This window comes from Gymnoscopelus microlampas (assembly GCF_963454915.1).
Source record: "Gymnoscopelus microlampas genome assembly, chromosome: 14".
Classification (NCBI taxonomy): Eukaryota; Metazoa; Chordata; class Actinopteri; order Myctophiformes; family Myctophidae; genus Gymnoscopelus; species Gymnoscopelus microlampas.
Genome location: NC_139951.1, coordinates 17,530,914 through 17,550,554, shown reverse-complemented (window position 1 = coordinate 17,550,554; position 19,641 = coordinate 17,530,914). Strand labels below are relative to the sequence as shown.

At 40.4% G+C, this 19,641-nt stretch overlaps 1 protein-coding gene and 1 long non-coding RNA gene across 2 annotated transcripts; both read left to right on the top strand.

The window, feature by feature from the left end:
• The first annotated feature begins 3,801 nt into the window (after nucleotides 1-3,801).
• Nucleotides 3,802-7,155, top strand: LOC311059775 (uncharacterized protein). The gene is made up of 5 exons (XM_084077823.1): nucleotides 3,802-4,128; nucleotides 4,328-4,669; nucleotides 5,364-5,492; nucleotides 6,041-6,105; nucleotides 6,947-7,155. The coding sequence occupies exons 1-5, from the start codon at nucleotides 4,092-4,094 to the stop codon at nucleotides 7,091-7,093; spliced, it is 720 nt and encodes a 239-aa protein (XP_083933949.1). The 5' UTR covers nucleotides 3,802-4,091; the 3' UTR covers nucleotides 7,094-7,155.
• Nucleotides 7,156-16,942: 9,787 nt separating this feature from the next.
• On the top strand, nucleotides 16,943-18,294 carry LOC311060625. Its single transcript, XR_014602293.1, has 4 exons — nucleotides 16,943-17,010; nucleotides 17,720-17,820; nucleotides 17,924-18,049; nucleotides 18,146-18,294. It is a non-coding gene; the product is annotated as an uncharacterized lncRNA (long non-coding RNA).
• Nucleotides 18,295-19,641: the final 1,347 nt, after the last annotated feature.

The window sequence follows — 19,641 nt, the reverse complement described above, 5'->3', positions numbered from 1 at the left end:
TTGTTTGCAAGACATTGACATGGAAACAATACCACATACCTCCAAGAACACAAAACAGCACACATAGTAGGGACCTCCAAGTAAAACATTTACAGTAGCATATAATTTGCTGTAATGTCTTATGCATGAATAATAATAATGATAATTTTTTTGTAATGCTTATCTGCAAGACATATTTCACTAATGGAAATATGACTGCAATCAAATCAAAATATATAGGCTTACTCTCTCTCCAAAAAAAAAAAAATTGGTACTCTTGCATTCGTGTTCACAATACAGCGTACCCTTCCTACATTTATTATAAGATCTGCAGTTCTGTCTTACTCTCCCTCCCTCCCCCCCTCTCTCTCTCTCTCTCTCTCTCTCTCTCGCCTTTTACACCCCCAAAAGTAAGTTGAACATCACTTACTGCAATCAAACAGACACAACGAGTACAATTATAGAACACACATTCCATTCATAGCATCTCAACAAACTTTTGACCAAAAAGCTAAACTGTTCAACTTTGTTTGAGAATATTACAAAAATGTATATACAGTCCTGACAGACAGATCTAATATACAGTACACTTCAACGTCACTATATTATTACATCACATTTCTGACTGGTGTAAAAGACTGGATGAAATTCTTTTTAGTGCAAGAAGCTTCGCAGAATTTGAAGTTACATAAGAAATAAGAATACAATTATCAAACATCAAAACATCTTCAATTAGAAGAGGGGTACAACCAACACTTGCACTTTCTGATCCAGTATTGTCAAGCTGTGTCTCTCTCTTTGTTTCTCTCTGGCTCTCTCTGTATTATATTGTGTGTGCACGCATGTGCTCACGAAATATAAAGTCAGTGTAACATTTAAATTGTGTTGTCAGTTTTAGTTGACTAAAGTGTTTATACTGTACTTGCCATAACTTCACAGCCGTGCAGGCATGCATGGTCATGTTTACAAATGTACTCTATGTGGGTGTTAATCAGACGTGGGCTTGAACAGAGCAACGGTATGTGTCTCTTTCTCTCTCTCCCTATCTCTCTGGTGAGAGAGATATATGGTGTGGTGTGGTGTCGTATTACACACACTGCACCACTCCCTCTCTCTCTCTCTCTCTCTCTCTCTCTCTCTCTCTCTCTCTCTCTCTCTCTCTCTGTATATTCCATATCTTTCCCTGATTAGTTGTAATAGTTGGTAGTGACACAGTAATGTGAAACTGCATGTGTCTTTGTTTCACTCTGCCTAGCTGTCTGTGTTCCGTAGAGTGCATGCATGTCTGCGCTCTGTCTAAAGTCAGAGTGACATTTGGTCGTTTGGTGAGTTTTAGTTGACTAATGTATGTAAACTTGCCACAATGAGTGTAAGAGACAGACTAATAAAATATACAAAGTGTGATAAAGACACAGATGAATATGTCTCTTGTGCAGATAAAGACCTACAAATTAGCAGCAGATATGCATACAATGTATGGGAATGGGAGTGTATTCACAGTCATATGTGTAACTATAAGATTTAACCCAATTTCATAGATCACTATCACTTACAAGAAACTAACAGTGAGTACATGCTGTGAGGCGTAGTGCACAGAATATCTGTGATCCTAGAAGTTCTGATGAGGAGGAAGGGCCAGTGTAAGAACACTGACTAAGAGGTCACCTCTCAGAGAAATTAAACATGTTTTATTTTTGACAGACTGAGGCAAACAACCCATGAAATACAATTTTTAAATTGATAAAATCATTTATTTTCAAACCACTCAAGGATGTGCCACTATGTCAGACGACAATAAGATTGTTACACTTTTTACATGTAAAAAACACAATATCTGTAATTCTGTTTCATCGTCATCTTACATTACAGTACATGGGCTGCGATTATCATGACTGTATTGATGCAAGGCAAGGTAAGGCTGTTTGTATAGCACATTTTGATGAGATGATGAGATGAGATATACTTTATTGATCCCTGAAGGGAAATTAAGGTGTTACAGCAGCATATTGTGATAAAAAATGTATATACCAGACAATACAAAACACTATACTCAACAATAAGCAACCTTCTACATATACATTTCTACCACAGACAACATTCACAGACACACATGGACACAATCACACGAGAGCAACCGACACAGAACCACATGGTTCTGTGTCTGTGTTCAGGTAGAGAATTCTCAATCGTTGTAGGCAGTCTGATGTTCAGTTGGCACAAAGGAAAGTCTCTACTGTTCTGTTTTCATCTGCGGTAGAGTGAGTCTCTGGCTGAAGGTGCCCACCCTCTTCTGCAGCTCGCCATAGAATGGATGGAAGGGGTTATCCAGGATGGAGTTGAGTTTGTCCCTCATCCTCCTTTCTGCAACTATCTTCAACCCATCCATCTCCAGGCCTTATTGAGCTTATGCAGCTCCCAGGCTTTGATGCCACATCCCAGCATACCACAGCGTAGAACAGGATGCTGGCTACCACAGACTGATAGACCATGCTCATTAGCCTACTTCTCACTCAGGCTCTGTCCCTTGTGCCATTTCAACAGCAAAGTAATTCAAAGTCCTTTTACACAAGACATCACAAGCTTTAAGACAAAGTGCAAAAGAAACACATCAAGGGGCTGTGTCCACCGAGGTGTTTTTTCCCCCTGAGCGCAGTGCATGTTTTGAATTGTATTCAAAGGGAGCACCACATGTTTACGCTGTGCCGGAAACACAGCAGCATGACACGGCACTGAGCATCTATTGTACTTTTAACAGATGTAAAATATTTTCTGATACCGGCTGATACCATCCCATGAAGGAATGCCCAAACGAAAATCCTTGCTTTGTCTGTATCTGTCTCTGTCTGCGTGTCAGTCTCTCTACGTCCAAGGAATACGTGTATTGGCTTCCCTGATTAGCAAACCCAACCCATCGCCATCGGCTTCACCGATCAGCCAAGCTTTGTGTTACGTTTGTGTAGCTGTACCAGTTGTAGTTTTATGATTGTTTTACACCCATACAGTATATGGAGATCACTGTGCTGGCATCATAAAATGCTATGATAAAATGCTATGATAATGGCCACCGCACTGGACACTCTGACAACAAAGACAACAAGTACAATGGGTATTGCATTCCTAGATATGGCATGCATTCCCACCGGGGACTGCCCTTAAGTCCGACATCCCACTGGCGTTACACTGGCCTAGTTATCTTTTTTAATTTCCTCAAAGTTTTAGCCCATTCAATGAATTTTTATGGCACCAGGCGTATCAGTAGGTGGAGATCTCTGATCGTCTGGCAACGTGTCGTGAGACTATGTTTCTTTGTTTGCATACTACTTGTTGATTGAATATGTCATTTTAAGCCAACTTTATTCTTTTGTTAGTTTTTTCCTCCCCGAATTGTCCTGTATTTTAGCCTATATATTGTTGTATTTATTTTTATTACATTTTTTCTTTTGTACAAATAACCAACAGTTTGACGTACAGGAAGTGTACCTTTCATGTTCTAGACAGTCACATGATGCATTTTCCACTTAGTAAACCTTGATCATCAGACTTAACGTTTCATTTGAGGCAGCTTTCTGTCATATCACAATGACTGGAACATTATTTGTTCTGCTTCTTCTGAGAACAGTGTGTAAGTACATCTATTTTGTTATACTGTAAGACCCATATTTAGATAATATTTAACTTTGTAACACATTTTATGTATATATTTATTGGTCTTTGTTTTACCTTTGTTTTTTGTTTTGTTTGGTTTCGTTTTTTTCTTGCTTTTTTAACTATTAAGTCTCTGCTTGTTTTTCTTTACCATTTCCATCTTTTCTTCAGTCATGATTCAGGTTCCCCAGCAGGTACCTTTGAAATTTGTCAAAATCAATGAAACCATCACTATAGGATGCCCGGGAATTAAAGGATCTGGATTTCTTTACTGGTTCAAGCAAAGTCTGGGACATACGCTCCAACAAGTTTCTTCTACAACCTTTGTCACAACAAAACTATTTGGGCAGTTTAACAATTCTCGTTTCATCGTCAATAAAAACTCTACTGACTCCAGTCTAACCATCAGAAATATTAACAAAGATGATGAGGCAACATACTTCTGTGGAATAGGAGAATCATATGATATGAAATATGACAACGGCACATATTTAGTTGTAAAAGGTATAGTACTGTATGTCACATTCATTCTCTACTGTATGTACTGAATGTAAATTGTATCTGAATATTCTTACAGTACATATTTACCACTTATTTGCCAGGACATAATGAAGATTTGAACTGTTATGACTGCATACAGAGGCCTATTGTATCTTGTAAGCCATAGTATGTGTTCACTCTAAAATCACTATTCTATTCACAGAGTCTGGCCATGAGAGGTCCATCAACCAAACTTTGGAACCGGTGTCGGTCCCGCTCGGAGACCCGGTGACATTCAAATGCTGGATTCTCTCTGAGACTAGAGAAGACAGTGCCCAGTGTACTGGAGGACACAATGTGTTCTGGTTCCGAAATGAGTCCCATCCTGGCATGGTTTCATCTCCCTGGAACAGGAGTAGGAAATGTGAAACTGGTTCAGGTCCACAGAGATGTGTCTACAGTCTCTCCAAGGACAGTGTCCTCTCCTCTGATGCTGGGATGTACTACTGTGCTGTGGCTGCATGTGGAGAGATACTCTTTGGCAAAGGATCTAAGCTGGAGATAGGTAAGATATGCATTTGTTAATAGAAGCGATGACATAGCTTTAGAACATGTTTTTCTTTTCTTTTCTCTCTCTCTCTCTCTCTCTCTCTCTCTCTCTCTCTCTCTCTCTTCCTTTGAATGCACACATTGTAATAATATTGTATAAGTAAACCTTCAGGCTTTTTGGTTTTAACTGTGCAGTTCACTATGGTATGTTTGTATTGTATATACAGTTTTTGTTTTAATATTTCTGCATGCTCATTTTCATTTAATGTTGGTGTTAATTATGGTGTAAATTATGAAGCTCTAAATTCCCATATTACCGTGAATGGAGGGCAAAAAAGTCATTTGTATTTGTCTGTGTTTCTTCGGAAGGTTTAGATAGACAGTGCTACCTATTAGTGGTTTTCGATTTCACTGAAATTGTAATTTGTTTTTAACATTTTTATGGTAAGATTTTACATTATTTAGTTTTTTACATGAACGTTTTAATATTTGTCCAATAACAAAAGTTTTAAAATATTAAAAAGCCACAGTATCCCATTAGGGAATACTTATTATACAGAATTAAAGTCAGGTTATTGACTTCATATTGTATTGTTTTAGATAATCTATTATCATAAATGGTGTTATACTATATTACATTTGTGTAGTATAAAAGGATATATTTTCAGTGAGTCATAAACAGTTAAGAATTTTTTTGTCTCTGATTCCAGGTGAGAAGTCGGATCCACTTGTCATTGTCCTGGTTGTACTGGGGTTACTATTGGTGTGCTGTGTGATCGTGATTGTCGTTCTTATTTACTACACCAGAAATATAAAGAGTGCTTGTGAACATTGCCAAGGTATAATAGATCGATTACATGATGCATAATAATACATCATTATGTGTTTTGTTAAGTATAGCTCCAAATACAAGGATTCAACAAAAAAATGAAAATAATGTTTTCATCCTTTATTTATACAGGTAAAATCTCATTGAGAAAAAAAAAGTAATCTTTTGCGAGGGATATGTGTATTGTTGTATATTTATCTGTACACACTTTTTCCAGGCCTGCTTCCCCATCTTTGCAAATCACTCCATACTAAAGTACCTCCATACTATGAGACATTTAGTTCATTATAAACTATACATATAAAGAATAGATAATTATTATAAATTATAGATGAAAACCAAAACAAATGTAAATCAAGAAATGTAACTTCACGCCTGCTAGTGTGATAAATTACACAGTGAAATGACATATTGTATAACCAGTTCCTTAGAATGTTGTTCTCAACTGGGACCCTCTATCAAATTTGCGACACATTTTGGGTCACAACTCGCAGGTTCAGAAACATTTTAGAAAGCTTATAATTTGACTTGTTTTTAATTCCATGTTTTTACTTGCAGGAACACTGATCACTTCATCTAATCTTGGACATGACCAGTCAGCTGTTCATCAGTCAAGGGAACAGGTAATTATTGAATACTAGGCTGATGCCTGTTGGGAACGATGCTGTTGATTATGATGCCCGCTAGGAACGTATGCCGCCCCTCCGACACAATGCCCATTTCACTCGTTGTACCCGTAGTCAGAGTACCCGTTGTAACCGTTACCAGAACACTTGTACTTATAAAACTATACATTTCATTTTGGAAAACTTGATATGTTGCCTAATGCCTAATGCTACAAACAACTGTCATTTAAGTGTAATACCATAATGTGTCATAAAAAGGGACCTTGGTGAGTTGTAGTAAGCCGGCTCTGGGTGCATCAAGTATAGCACCCGTCATCCCAAAGGTTTCAGTGAATTACCTCCACAAGGCTTGACGGGTAATTATTCTGTCAACCCAGTGCCACCACCTGCTCCTCACCCATTCTTACCAGTGATCTGACATATAATTAATCCACACTAAGCCTACCCTGACACCACTCCTCCGTTTAGGTTTACACTGGATTTATCATATCACCCAGTTTTCTCATAATTGATATTCATCAATGCACTGATGGGATGGTTTTCTTACAACGGCTCCACCCAACAGTTCAGAAACTCACCTCAGGTACAACAGAGTCAAAAGCTGCATACAGTACTTGTGCTTTACGATGTGTTCTTCTCCCTGACTGTGAGGTCTCTCAGACATCGTAGGGTTGTGGTTGTCAAGGAATTGAGTCCAGAGCTCTGTTGTCTTTGGTGTGTTTGGTGTCAAGAATCAATGCTGTTTTGATTATTATGATTTAGTCACGACTCTGACTCGACTAAAGTGATTTAGATTAGGCCACAGCCTGATCTCTGGTTCCATAATTCTTTTCTCCAGGATGGTGATGATGCTGTTGAAGAAGAAGTGAACTATGCAGCATTGGATTTCCCTGAAAGGAAAGCTAAAGGAAAGAAAAAGATGAAGAGAGAGAGAGAGTTGAACTCTGAGAGTATATACTCTGCTGTGAGATTAGACTGGCAGTGAAGTGCTTCAACACGGTTAGCTGTCACATCTAAGATTACATTACATTACATTAGTTCAAATGACACTTGTTCACCAATACCAATATTGATTTTAAAGTGCATACAGCACAGATCAGGTTATCATTCACAATCAGTCACATAGAGTATGCCCACATGTATGGCCTTGTTTATTTCTATAGCTTTTATATTTTTTCTTCTTTTTTGTCTCCGCCAGGCCAAAAGGCATGGCGAGATAGTATGTTTTGCACCCTGTCCGTCCGTGTGTACTGTCCGTCCGTTACCAACTAATCTCCGGCACCGTTGGCCCGGTCGCTGTGAAACTGTGCACACACACTCCCTTGATGCCTATTCAGAACCTATGCCCCAACTTTTTCACATGGGCCTGTTATAGCGCCACCAGGAGGCCGATTTGTGCAAAACGTATTTTTTGACATTACGCCTACAGATGTTATCCAAACGTCATACAAATCGGTACACAGTATCTCTATAGTCATGCGATCACCAAGGATCTGTCCGATTCTCCATATTCCCTTCTGATTGGCTAAGGTTGGCTTCCAAAGTTTGCAGGATTGCTCCGTTTTGAACAAAATGCATCATTTTCAAATCATGAACACAGCTTGCCATTTCCGTAACATTTCACATGCACATTCCCACTAGGCAGAGGAAGAAATGCCACTTGAACATTTTCAAATCAGCCCCATGGTGGCGCTATAACAGGCCGATTTGAGTGTGTCACCATAACTGCACCGATCTGCATCAAACTTTGCATGCACGCTCCCCAGAGGCCAAGGGAATTGTTTTCACTTTTTCCTTTTATAGCACCACCAGCAGGCCGACTTATGTAAAACATTCTTTTTTAGATTAAGCCTTCAGATTTTATCCAAACATCACGCACATCGGTACACATGATCTCTATAGTCATGTGATCAAGATGGATCTGTTTGATTTTTTATATTCCATGCTCATTGGCTAACACTGACATCTAAAGTTTGCAGGAGTGGCCCATTTTCATCAAAATGACGCAAATCATGAACGCAGCGTCCGATTGCTGTGGAACTTTGCATGCAGATTTACACTAGGTTGAAGAACAAATGCCACCCTTTTAACATTGTCCTATTATAGCGCCACCAGGAGGCCGATTTTTGTAACCTTTTTCTTTTTTATATTACTCCTACAAGATTGTGTCTTTTTTTTATATTCCATCCTGATTGGTGAATTCCAAATATTGCTGGCCCACAATAACCTTCCTGACCTGGCGGAGAACTGTGCTCCCATAGTTTTACTATGTTTTTGCAATCCAACTTTTTAGTGACTTAGAGAGGTTACAATTGATGTTGATTTATACTAAAATGGAGGTAGGCTATCTTGTAATTTGGGATATTTTGCTACATTTTGTAAAAACAAGCTGCACAGCTGATCCCTGCTTCTATATGTAAAAAGTTAATGAAAAAAAAAACAATAAAAATAAGTCAACCCTTGTCTCTCCCTCTCTTTCACAGTATGAATATGGTAAATTTCAGTGATGGAAATACTTATAGGTTGACACTACAGGCAGGTTTGGCAATCCTTTTGAGAACAAATTAACATGACATACATTATTTACTGTTATTGTTTGATGAGTTGCAAATCATACAGAGAAGAGAAGAGACACTGCAGCCCTACATGGTCATTCAAGTTGTTCTGGTGTGAGCTGAACATTTTACAGGTAACCAATTTTATGATAACACCTACTGGTGCAAAGATACTGTATCTTGCAGATGCATTGACATTATTCTGTAAATCAAAGTTCCCCCATATCCTACATTAAATTTGGCTAATACCGGCCGGCCAACCACGGCCACATCAGTATGACTTAGACATAACCATAAACAAACCCGATACGCCCATATATATAGGCATGTGACTATGACTCAGACATAACTATAAACAAACCCGATACGCCCACACTGTATATAGGCATACATGGAGATCCGGTTGTCCAGATCCACAGATCCGACGGCTGTGTCCATATATGGTCATACGCATATATGGCACCGACGAATCAAACTCAGCGCATGCATCGGCAAGGACTTGACGGAGTGTGGTTTGTTTGGCAACGGCCGAGTGTTCACGATAGGGTTTGAGAAATATCACAACCTCGGCAACAGAACCCCGGGCGCTGCAGGTCACCGCCCCGCCGTGGCGGCCCGGTGACCTGCCCATGGACCGCAGGGACCTCCCCGACTTATCGCCCGCCGAGGGGTGCTTAAGTGTGGGTATGCAGGGCCGGCCGGTGAGCCTGGTGGACCTCCCCGGAGGTCTTTTTACATATAGAAGCAGGGATCAGCTGTTTTTTGTTCCCAGTACCTCAGTAGTAATTATGATGATCATAATCATTATGAGGCAATAAGCGGAGAACACAGTCAGACCACTTGCACGCTTGGTCCTAACAATGTTGGGAACTAAAAAAGAACAGATTCAAGTTTTTCTTTTGAACCTTTCCATTGAACCCATGCAAATACAGCCTCCCACACCAGGTGGGGATGCTCTGAGCATCATCAGCTATGATTAAAAACATCCTATTTTCATTGTTTTATGAGACACGTTTAAGGGAAATTACTCAAAGCAAGCTTTTGGGCATTCAAACAAAATTCACAAATTAAACTGACCAGGCTCAGCAGAGACTGTACTGGCTCCGCCGCCTGAATAAGCTTGGAGTAGGACAGCGCATCCTCAAGCTGTACTACAACAGTTCGGTTGAAGGCGTCCTAACAGGCTGCATCACGGCCTGGTACGGGAACTGCACTGCCCGAGAGAAGATTAACCTACAGCGAGTAGTGCGATCGGCAGAGCGAATAATGGGAAGCGAGCTCCCAGCGCTTCAGGATCTGTACAAGAAGCGGTGCGTGGTCAAAGCCAAGCGCATCATCAAGGACAAGTACCACCCAAGTCACAGACTGTTCAGAACCCTACAACGACCGCGACCGGGCAAGGGGACCTATCGCAGTATCAAGAGTTCCACCACCAGGTTCTGGAATAGTTTTAACCCGGCTGCTGTCAGAATGCTGAATGAAGCATGAGCCCTTTTCAGCAGCCTGACAACAGAAGGTACTGCCCAGTAGTGGGGCGGCGTGGCACGATATATCAGCCAAATCGTTCCCTTTTGTGATTAAAGCGCCAAATTTGGCAGAAGTGTTGATTGATATATTGGGAACAAAACTGGATATTGGGCCATCACAAATTCTCACGCTGGTGGGCGTGGCAGCCATTTTTCAAAATGGCCACCAGCGGTTGATCAAATCTTTCTAGTTTTTGTCCTACTAGGCCGAAATGTTGCTCAAGTATGTGAGTATGAAGGTGTGTGGGTGTGTTCATGCTAATTGTCTAAAAGGGGGCGTTGCAATGGGAGTGGCTTAGATAACAGCAATATTTTGGGAGAATTGTTCAAATGGTGATACAAGCGGGAAATTTGGTACAAATCATCTTTGGAGATCACGCTTCTATTTAGGAAACCGGGCAACTCATAAATCAAAGATGGCAGCCATTTATTTTCAAGATGGCCACCAAAAGACTGTATTTTCATTTCTGCATATCTTTACCTATTACTTGGGGTCAATTACCAAATCACCTATTAGCACGACAGGAGTTACCATTTACAGTGACGGTGCCAGCGTATGAGTAGCACATAGACTGTAAAAATGTTTGGACAAAGTGACGCCATTGGTTTCTACAGACCGTAAATGAAGCCGATTGTTCAGGAATTTCAAATCCGCTATCTTTCTATATCGCGTCATATCCTGCGCAACCGGAAAGAATGCTATTGGTTGGGTAGCTTGTCAATCAAATCATCCCGCCCCTCCTACAGCATACCCTACTTTATCATCAATTTACAAATAAATAAAAATAAATGTCCCAAAACGCATATCATGGTGATTGAAAGAAGACTTTAAACTAGCGACAAAAACCCACCCACTTGAATGGAGAGAAAATCTTTCTGACATCAGCAGGGGTAAAACAGCGAACCTACTGGCCATTCATATGAACTTTTACTTCCTATTTAGACTCTATTTCAAAGCAGGAAGCTGGGCCCTTGGAGCCTGCAGTACTCAAACATGGCTTGAGTATGGCTTGAGTACTAGGAGCTGGTGTTAGGTGTGAAGATGAAGAAGAAGAACAATGCTGTGTGGAGCTCAGGGAGGAGATAAGAAAGGCAGCCAGAGAGAAAGTAGGGAGGAGTACAAAGAGATGAGGGGTAAGGCAGAGAGAAAGGTGGTGAGGGTTAAGGAAAAGAGTATGAGTAGTTGTATGAAAGGTTGGACACCAAGGAGGGAGAAAAGGACCTGCACATTTTGACTAGACAGAGGCACTGAGATGGGAAGGATGAGCAACAGGTTAAGGTGATAAAGGATGGATGGAAATGTTCTAGCAACCAAAGACAGTGTGTTGAGAAGACGGAAGGAGCACTTTGAGGAAACAGATGGAGGAAAGTGTCAGGAGTTATTGCGAACGCGGAAGTGGAGCTTACTATGAAAGTCTGCTCGGCTTGTGTGTCTGTCTGTCTGTGTGCAGTGCACTGCCTGGGTGCGGCCGACAGAGTGCGCCAGAGTGCAGCTACAGTCAACACACACACACACACACACACACACACACACACACACACACACACACACACACACACACACACACCCGTAAATACACAATATTTTCGAGCTGGGTTCGCTTCCAGCGTTCGCGCGTCTTACTTGTTTTTAACAGAAGTATACCAGTGAGAGGGAAGATGTATAAGACAGGAGGGGTACCAGCCATGATGCTGTACGGCTTGGAAACGGTGGCACTGACGAAAAGACAGGAGGTGGAGGTGGCAGAATTGAGGATGCTACGATTCTCATTAGGAGTGACTTACAAATAAATGGTAACTCCTGTTTGAAAATGTTCAAAAACATACTATGGGAGTGCTATTAGGTGATCTGGTGATTGACTTCAAATGATAATAGGCAAAGATATGCAAAAATGCAAAAAAAAAAATTGGCGGCCATCTTGAAAAAAGGTTAAGAGTGGCCTGGTTTCCTAAATCGAAGCGTGATCTCCAAAGATGATTTGTACCAAATTTCCCGCTTGTATCACCATTTGAACAATTCTCCCAAAATATTGCTGTTATCTAAGCCACTCCCATTGCAACGCCCCCTTTTAGACAATTAGCATGAACACACCCACACACCTTCATACTCACATACTTGAGCAACATTTCGGCCTAGTAGGACAAAAATTAGGAAGATTTGATCAACCGCTGGTGGCCATTTTGAAAAATGGCTGCCACGCCCACCAGGGTGAGAATTTGCGATGGCCCAATATCCAGTTTTGTTCCCAATGTATCAATCAACCACCAAATTTGGCGGTTTAATCACAAAAGGGAACGATTGTCGTGCTACGCCGCCCCACTACAGCTGGTTGCAGACTTTTCTGGCTCTTCCTGAACACACCTGTGGATTATTATACCAGGAAATGACTTGGACTTATGAGGAATCATACCAGCGGAAAAAAACCTTTAAGTGTACAGTTTGTGACAAAAGCTTTAGTCAAAATGCTAATCTTAAGAAACACATGTTGATACACACAGGAAAAAACAATGAATTAGTGCTAGTTATTATTATTACGGGGACAGAGCTCTGCTCTGTACACGTATTGTTATTGGCAGTATTCTGTCACTTCTTCTTCTTCTTCTTCTTCTTCTTCTTCTTCTTCTACTTCTTCTGCCACTTTTCGCAGTTCTGGCTGAACCGTGCTGTCGCTTTTTACGAAACTCGGCCATATGGTAGATGGTCATGAAAAACGATCAAAAAATAATTCTCACAATCTTTCGTCCAAAGGTGGCGCTATAGCACTCAATTGAAAATGCCAACTTTGAACAGGTACAACTCATGCCCTGTTAGACCTACAGCCATGAAACTTGGATAAACATATGCGTCTCCTCATGCTGAACAACTTTCACACTCTGACTTTTGACCTCTGACCTTTAGATCTCCCACCATTTTGAATTATATGAAAAACAGTCATTGGCTCCTAACTTCTGCATTTTTTCACTTATGGAAAATCCGTTGGAAATTTTTGTAGGCAGTGGTCCAAAGTTCAAGTGCTAAACGTTTCGTGCAGATTGCTCAAAAATCCCAGGAGGAGATAGATTTTAACTATTACAGTTTTATGAAAATTATTCATCTGTGCCTAAAACATACATGCAGACTCACATTTCTTTGAAACTTTGCAGAAATGTACAGGGTCATTCCAAATATCACTGAAACCAATCTTACTCCAATTGGCCAAAAGGGGGCGCTATAGCAATTTTTTGAAAAGGCAGACTTTAAACAGGCATAAGTCATGCCTCGTTTGGCCGAAAGTCGTGAAACTTGCTTACACATGTGCCTTGACTCATGAGGAATACACGTATCGATTTGACCATTAAGCTCCGCCCTTAGATTGTCCGCAATTTTGAGCAGTTTGAAAAATACTTGTTTTTGCCAGTTCTGGCTTAACCGTGCATACGCTTTTTACGAAACTCGGCCATATGGTAGATGCTCATGAAAAACTACCAAGAAATAATTCTCACACTCATTCGTCAAAGGGTGGCGCTATAGCACTCAATTGAAAGTGCCAACTTTGAACAGGTACAACTCATGCCCTGTTTGACCTACAACCATGAAACTTCGATACACACATGCGTCTCTTCATGCCCGACAACTTTCGTGGTCTGACTTTTGACCTCTGACCTTTAGATCGCCCACCATTTTGAATTATATGAAAAACAGTCATTGGCTCCTAACTTCTGCATTTTTTCACTTATGGAAAATCCGTTGGAAATTTTTGTAGGCAGAGGTCCAAAGTTCAAGTGGTAAACGTTTCGTGCAGATTGCTAAAAAATCCCAGGAGGAGATAGATTTTAACTATTACAGTTTTATGAAAATTATTCATCTGTGCCTAAAACATACATGCAGACTCACATTTCTTTGAAACTTTGCAGATATGTACAGGGTCATTCCAAATATCACTGAAACCAATCTTACTCCAATTGGCCAAAAGGGGGCGCTATAGCAATTTTTTGAAAAGGCAGACTTTAAACAGGCATAAGTCATGCCTCGTTTGGCCGAAAGTCGTGAAACTTGCTTACACTTGTGCCTTGACTCATGAGGAACACATCTATCTTTTTGACCAGTAAGGTCCGCCCTTAGATTTTCCGCAATTTTGAGCAGTTTGAAAAACACTTAAACCCAGGATTTTCAGCTATTTGCGTGAAACTGTATCATCTGTGTGATCTCCTTTTTCACAGTTACTTGTCTGTTGGGCCAATGGCGTCTCCCTTAAATGAATGCCTCACAATCTCAAGGTCGCCAGTTCAAGCCTGACTTGATGCAGACTTAATTTAAGTTGAATTGCAAACAACATGACTGTATCAATGAATACATGTGCAAATGGTAAAGATAACCTGACATGCTTATTTGAGAGTACGTTTTTTCAACGTATGACATACTTCATTCTGAAAATAGCTGATCTACAATCTCACAACTTTTCATGGTTTGTGAGCTTGTAGATCGGCTACTTTCACTCGTTTTGGTTCTGAGGAGATGTACAATTTCTTCATTGGTAAATGGTTTGTGAACGAGTGATCTTAGTGTTAGTGAAACAGGGGCTTGGTTCATGAAAGAAGGCAAGAGTTTATGATCTTCAACAGATAATATCAGCCTGGACAAAGCTATAGCACTATAGGTAGTGTTGCAGCCTATTAGTCTGAAGGTTGAGAGTTCGAATCCTGTTAATGGCAGTAGGTTGAGATGTCCAATCAAACCATTATGTTTCCATCTCTCTCTCTCATCAATCTATTGTTTCCATGTCACTCTCTCTCTCTTCAATCTATTCCGTTTCCATGTCTCTCTCCCTCTCTATTCACTGTCCCCGTATTATCGCTGCTTGCAGCTATATTTATAATTATTATTGTTTGATTCGGGATGTATTTACGTCGCATTGTCCAGACGTTCGATACAGACGTCTGGTCCTCAGAAAGCAGACCAATGAAACGTTCCATACTAACGAAATGTATCGATATTTCGTTCAATACTGACGTTTTCGAACATTGCGAAATCGTACAATACGAACGTTTAAGCATGGAGACTGGATTGGCTCTTCAGCCATGATTCGGGTTACCCAGCAGATACCTTTGAAATTTGTCCAAATCAACGAAACCATCACTTTACGATGCCCACGAAATGTAACAACAATACGGCTTGAATGGTTTAAGCAAAGTCTGGGACATGCACTCCAACTACTTTCTACTTCAACCTATGACACAATAGAACTACAAGGACCGTTCAAAAACTCACGTTTCATCGTGAATATAAGCACTGCTGACATCAGTCTAACCATCAAGAATATCAACAAAGATGATGAAGCAACATATTTCTGTGCAGTCGGAACAACATTTACCATGAAATATGAAAAGGGCACATATTTGGTTGTAAATGGTACAGTATACATTCAGTCTCGATGATGATCTTCTTCTGATATACAGTAGCACTTATCTACCATGAATTGTACTGCAGTGCTGACATGACTATGAACTGCTGTGATTGCATATAGCCTATTTTATCTTGTCAGCCAAAGGTTCATTTTCATTCTAAAATCTAAATTCTATTCTATTCACAGAACATGACCATGAGAGGTCCATCAACCAGACTTTGGTACTGGTGTCTGGGCCGGTCCCACTTGGAGACCCGGTGACCCTCCAGTGCTGGGTTCTCTCTGGGACTAGAGAAGACGGTGCCCAGTGTACAGGAGGACACAACGTGTACTGGTTCCAAAGTGAGTCCCATCCTGGTATGGTTTCATCTCCCTGGGACAGGAGTAGGAAATGTGAAACTGGTTCAGCTCCACAGAGATGTGTCTACAGTCTCTCCAAGGACAGTGTCCTTTCCTCTGATGCTGGGATGTACTACTGTGCTGTGGCTGCATGTGGAGAGATACTCTTTGGCAAAGGAGCTAAGCTGGAGATAAGTAGGATATGCTCTTTTTTTTTAATGGTAAAATGTTAATAGTTTTTTACGTTAACGTTTGCTCAAATTGAAAAAGCAAACATTATGATTGCCCGCAATTGAATTCAAATGTTATTATAATCTATTATGATATTACATTATATTCATATAGTATAGTTATTATAGCATAAGTTGTAAGAATATATTTTATTTTGTCTCTGATTCCAGGTCAGAAGTTGGATCCACTTGTCATTATAGTGGTTGTGCAGGGGTTACTGTTGGTGTGCTGTGTGCTTCTTTGCACCAGAGAACTAGGTAAAATAGGTTCATTCCATAAATATAATCCATCATTATGTGTTTATTATATGTGTTTCATCACTGTTGATTCACTCTAAACTATAAAAATGTTTCTATCATTCATTTATTTTTTGATCCAGATTATTCTTTCCGCCTCTCCAGCTTTGGAAATTGCTCTATTCTCCATACTATGAAGAATTGTGTTCACTATACAAGCTTGTTTCTGGCTTTAAAAGATAATAATAGCAATGTATTGCAGCTAAACCTCTTCATGCGTCTTCATTCGTCTCTTCATGCCAGGTTGAGCAACAGATCGCACAGTTAAAATGATATCTGTCTAAGTCTCTAGTCTCCTTAGGATGTTGTTCTCGCACTGGGACCGAACAATTTGTATTGATCATGACATGATCTATTACATGACATTACACAATATTCCTATGATAAAGTTGCAACACATTTTTGGGTCCTGACTCACAGGTCTAGAACTTCTGCCTTGGAAACGCTTTTTAACGTAAGTAAATGCTAGGTTTACTTGATTTCAATTCCATGCTTTTATATTGTAGGAACACTGAACACTTCATCACATCGTGGACATGACCAGACAGCTGTCAATCAGTCAAGTGATCCGGTAATTATTTTCCAAGCAACAGAATGTAGTGACCATGTTTGGTAATATGACTTTAACTGATATCACATCATTTATGGACCAAAAATTAATAATCCTTCTACGTCCACATGTCTTTATTGGTATCACTGTCTAATGGCTTCATACAGGTGGATCTATTAAAGTAATATCAATTGAGAGATATTTAACTTCTTGAAAGATGCATTGAAAATAAGAATATCCGAATGGTACATTTGTGTTCATTGACTTCATGCATGATTTTTTTTTAAATAAAATAGACCTATATAGTTGATATTGACCATTTTGAAAAGTATTCGTGAATTGAAGTCCTTGGCCTGCCCTGCTTTCAGTGTACAAGAAATATGATTCTGATATTCCCCTGCGGGATCACTAAAGGCATCGATCTATCGATCTGTGATCTATCTATCTACCGGCCCACGCACGCACGCACGCACGCACGCACGCACGCACGCACGCACGCACGCACGCACGCACGCACGCACACACACACACACACACACACACACACACACACACACACACACGCACACACACTGGCTGAAGTCTAGCTCGTCAGTGAGTGTACTGAACCAATAACTATTCCCAGGACACTGTTCCATAGTTTCCCCCTGCTGACAGTTAGGATGGGTTAAAAACATAGGACAAACGTATTTGACCAAAGAAACATTCCCCGGTCCCTCTCATTTGTCAGACCACAGGTCCAGACCCCACCTATCAGAGTCTCCAACCAGCCACTATGGATCACGATACATATGATGTCATCACGCCATCATCTACAGTACAACCTCCTAAGTATGACCTCATAATCACCATTTTATTGATTGTTGTGTTTGTTGAAAGATGCCTCTCTTTCTGCTCCTACTGTCCTACTGCTTGTGTTCTCGTCTCCTTCCAGGAAGAGGCATCAGCGTGGAGGTCCACACACCACAGGTCCAGACCCCACCTATCAGAGTCTCCAAGTAGCCACTATGGATCAGGATACATATGGTGTCATAACACCATCTACAGTACAACCTCATAAGTATGAATCATAATCACCACTTCATTGATTGGTTGTTGTGTTGGTTGTGTGATGCTCCTATTGTTACTTACTGGTTGTGCTCTCGTCTCCTTTCAGGAAGAGACAGCAGCGTGGAGGTCGTTAGTGGGAGGAGCTTCACCTGGTTGGCTATTCTGGAGAGACTATTTAGTCACTCTGCTCCCACATGTGCTCCTGGCTTTGTTTGATTTATCCTTAAACTGGTCTTTATTTTCCACTCACACGCACTTCCCTACATACTAGGTTACGGGTTGTCTTTATTATGTCTTTTGTACAGGTACGTAAGAGTAAAATAGATTTTTCTTCCGCTCAGATGTGACATTATAGCTACATCAATAATGATTTGTATTGATTGTGTTACATTTTCTTTACTTATTTTTGTAAATAGTTTGATCAATAAACAGTTTTCTTTTGACTGACAACCTTTCATGTTCTCACTGCTATTTTTGTCTGAAGTTCATCACAGCTTGTTTGGTTGGCTGTCTGACTGGTTGAGTTTGGGTAACTTGAAAGAGCTATAGATTTGCAGGTTTGTTATGACTGTCATTTTGTTCAAAACAGGCCACTCCTGCAAACCTAACTACTGTACATAAATGCAGAATCACATTTTTATGAAACCTAGCAGAGGGTCATGCCAAACAGCGCTGAATCGTACTCCAATTGGCCAAAGGGAGGTGCTATAGCAATAGATTAACAATGCAAACTTTGAACAGGCATATGTCATCGTTTGGCCTACAACCATGAAACTTACTTACGCATATGCCTCTATTCACAAAGAACAAATCTGTCACTGTGACCCATAAGCTCAGCCCTCGGATTGTCCACCATTTTGAGTAGTTTGTGTGTGTGTGTGTGTGTGTGTGTGTGTGTGTGTGTGTGTGTGTGTGTGTGTGTGTGTGTGTGTGTGTGTGTGTGTGTGTGTGTGTGTGTGTGTGTGTGTGTGTGTGTGTGTGTGTGTGTGTGTCCAGTGTGTCCAGTGTGTCCAGTGTGTCTGTCTGTGCGTTCGTGCGTGTTTGTGGCTGTGTGCAAATCTCGGACACCGCTGGACCAATTGGTGTCAAAATTCTCCCAGTAGACAAAGTATCTTTTTCAAATTCCATTTCTTTGATCTTTGACAGTACAGTCAGTCACATTTACAGTAAATACACATTTGTACATGTACATGTACACCCTAATGTTATTTATGTAGTGGACCACTGGTCCCTAGAATGTAATTAAGTGATTAGAACCGAGGCACATATTGTGTGTTTAATAGTAAGATTAGATTGAGTGAAAAATCATGATAAATGACCTTTGTCTGGAATAAGCATTATTCATAACTTTTTAGCGACTGCATCCTTTGTCTGAATACGATTGCATAGGTTGCATAATATTCATGCTATATTCTATATTGCTATTCCATAATTGTGTTTTTGTTCAGTTTTAAGACAAACTTAGGAGTTACACACACAACCATGTACATGCAAGATAGTCTAGGTACGCACACACACTCTCTAGTCTACAGTGTGGGTGCACAATGCCGTTGTGCATGAACATAGAATTTGTTTGAATAAGTACGCACATACAGACTCATT

Excerpts from the sequence above, each read along its gene's own strand:
- LOC311059775 (XM_084077823.1), top strand. The coding sequence starts at position 4,092 with ATGAAATATGACAACGGCACATATTTAGTTGTAAAAG. Across the intron at positions 4,670-5,363 it reads AGGATCTAAGCTGGAGATAG|GTGAGAAGTCGGATCCACTT; the intron begins GTAAGATATGCA and ends CTCTGATTCCAG. Across the intron at positions 5,493-6,040 it reads TGCTTGTGAACATTGCCAAG|GAACACTGATCACTTCATCT; the intron begins GTATAATAGATC and ends TTTTACTTGCAG.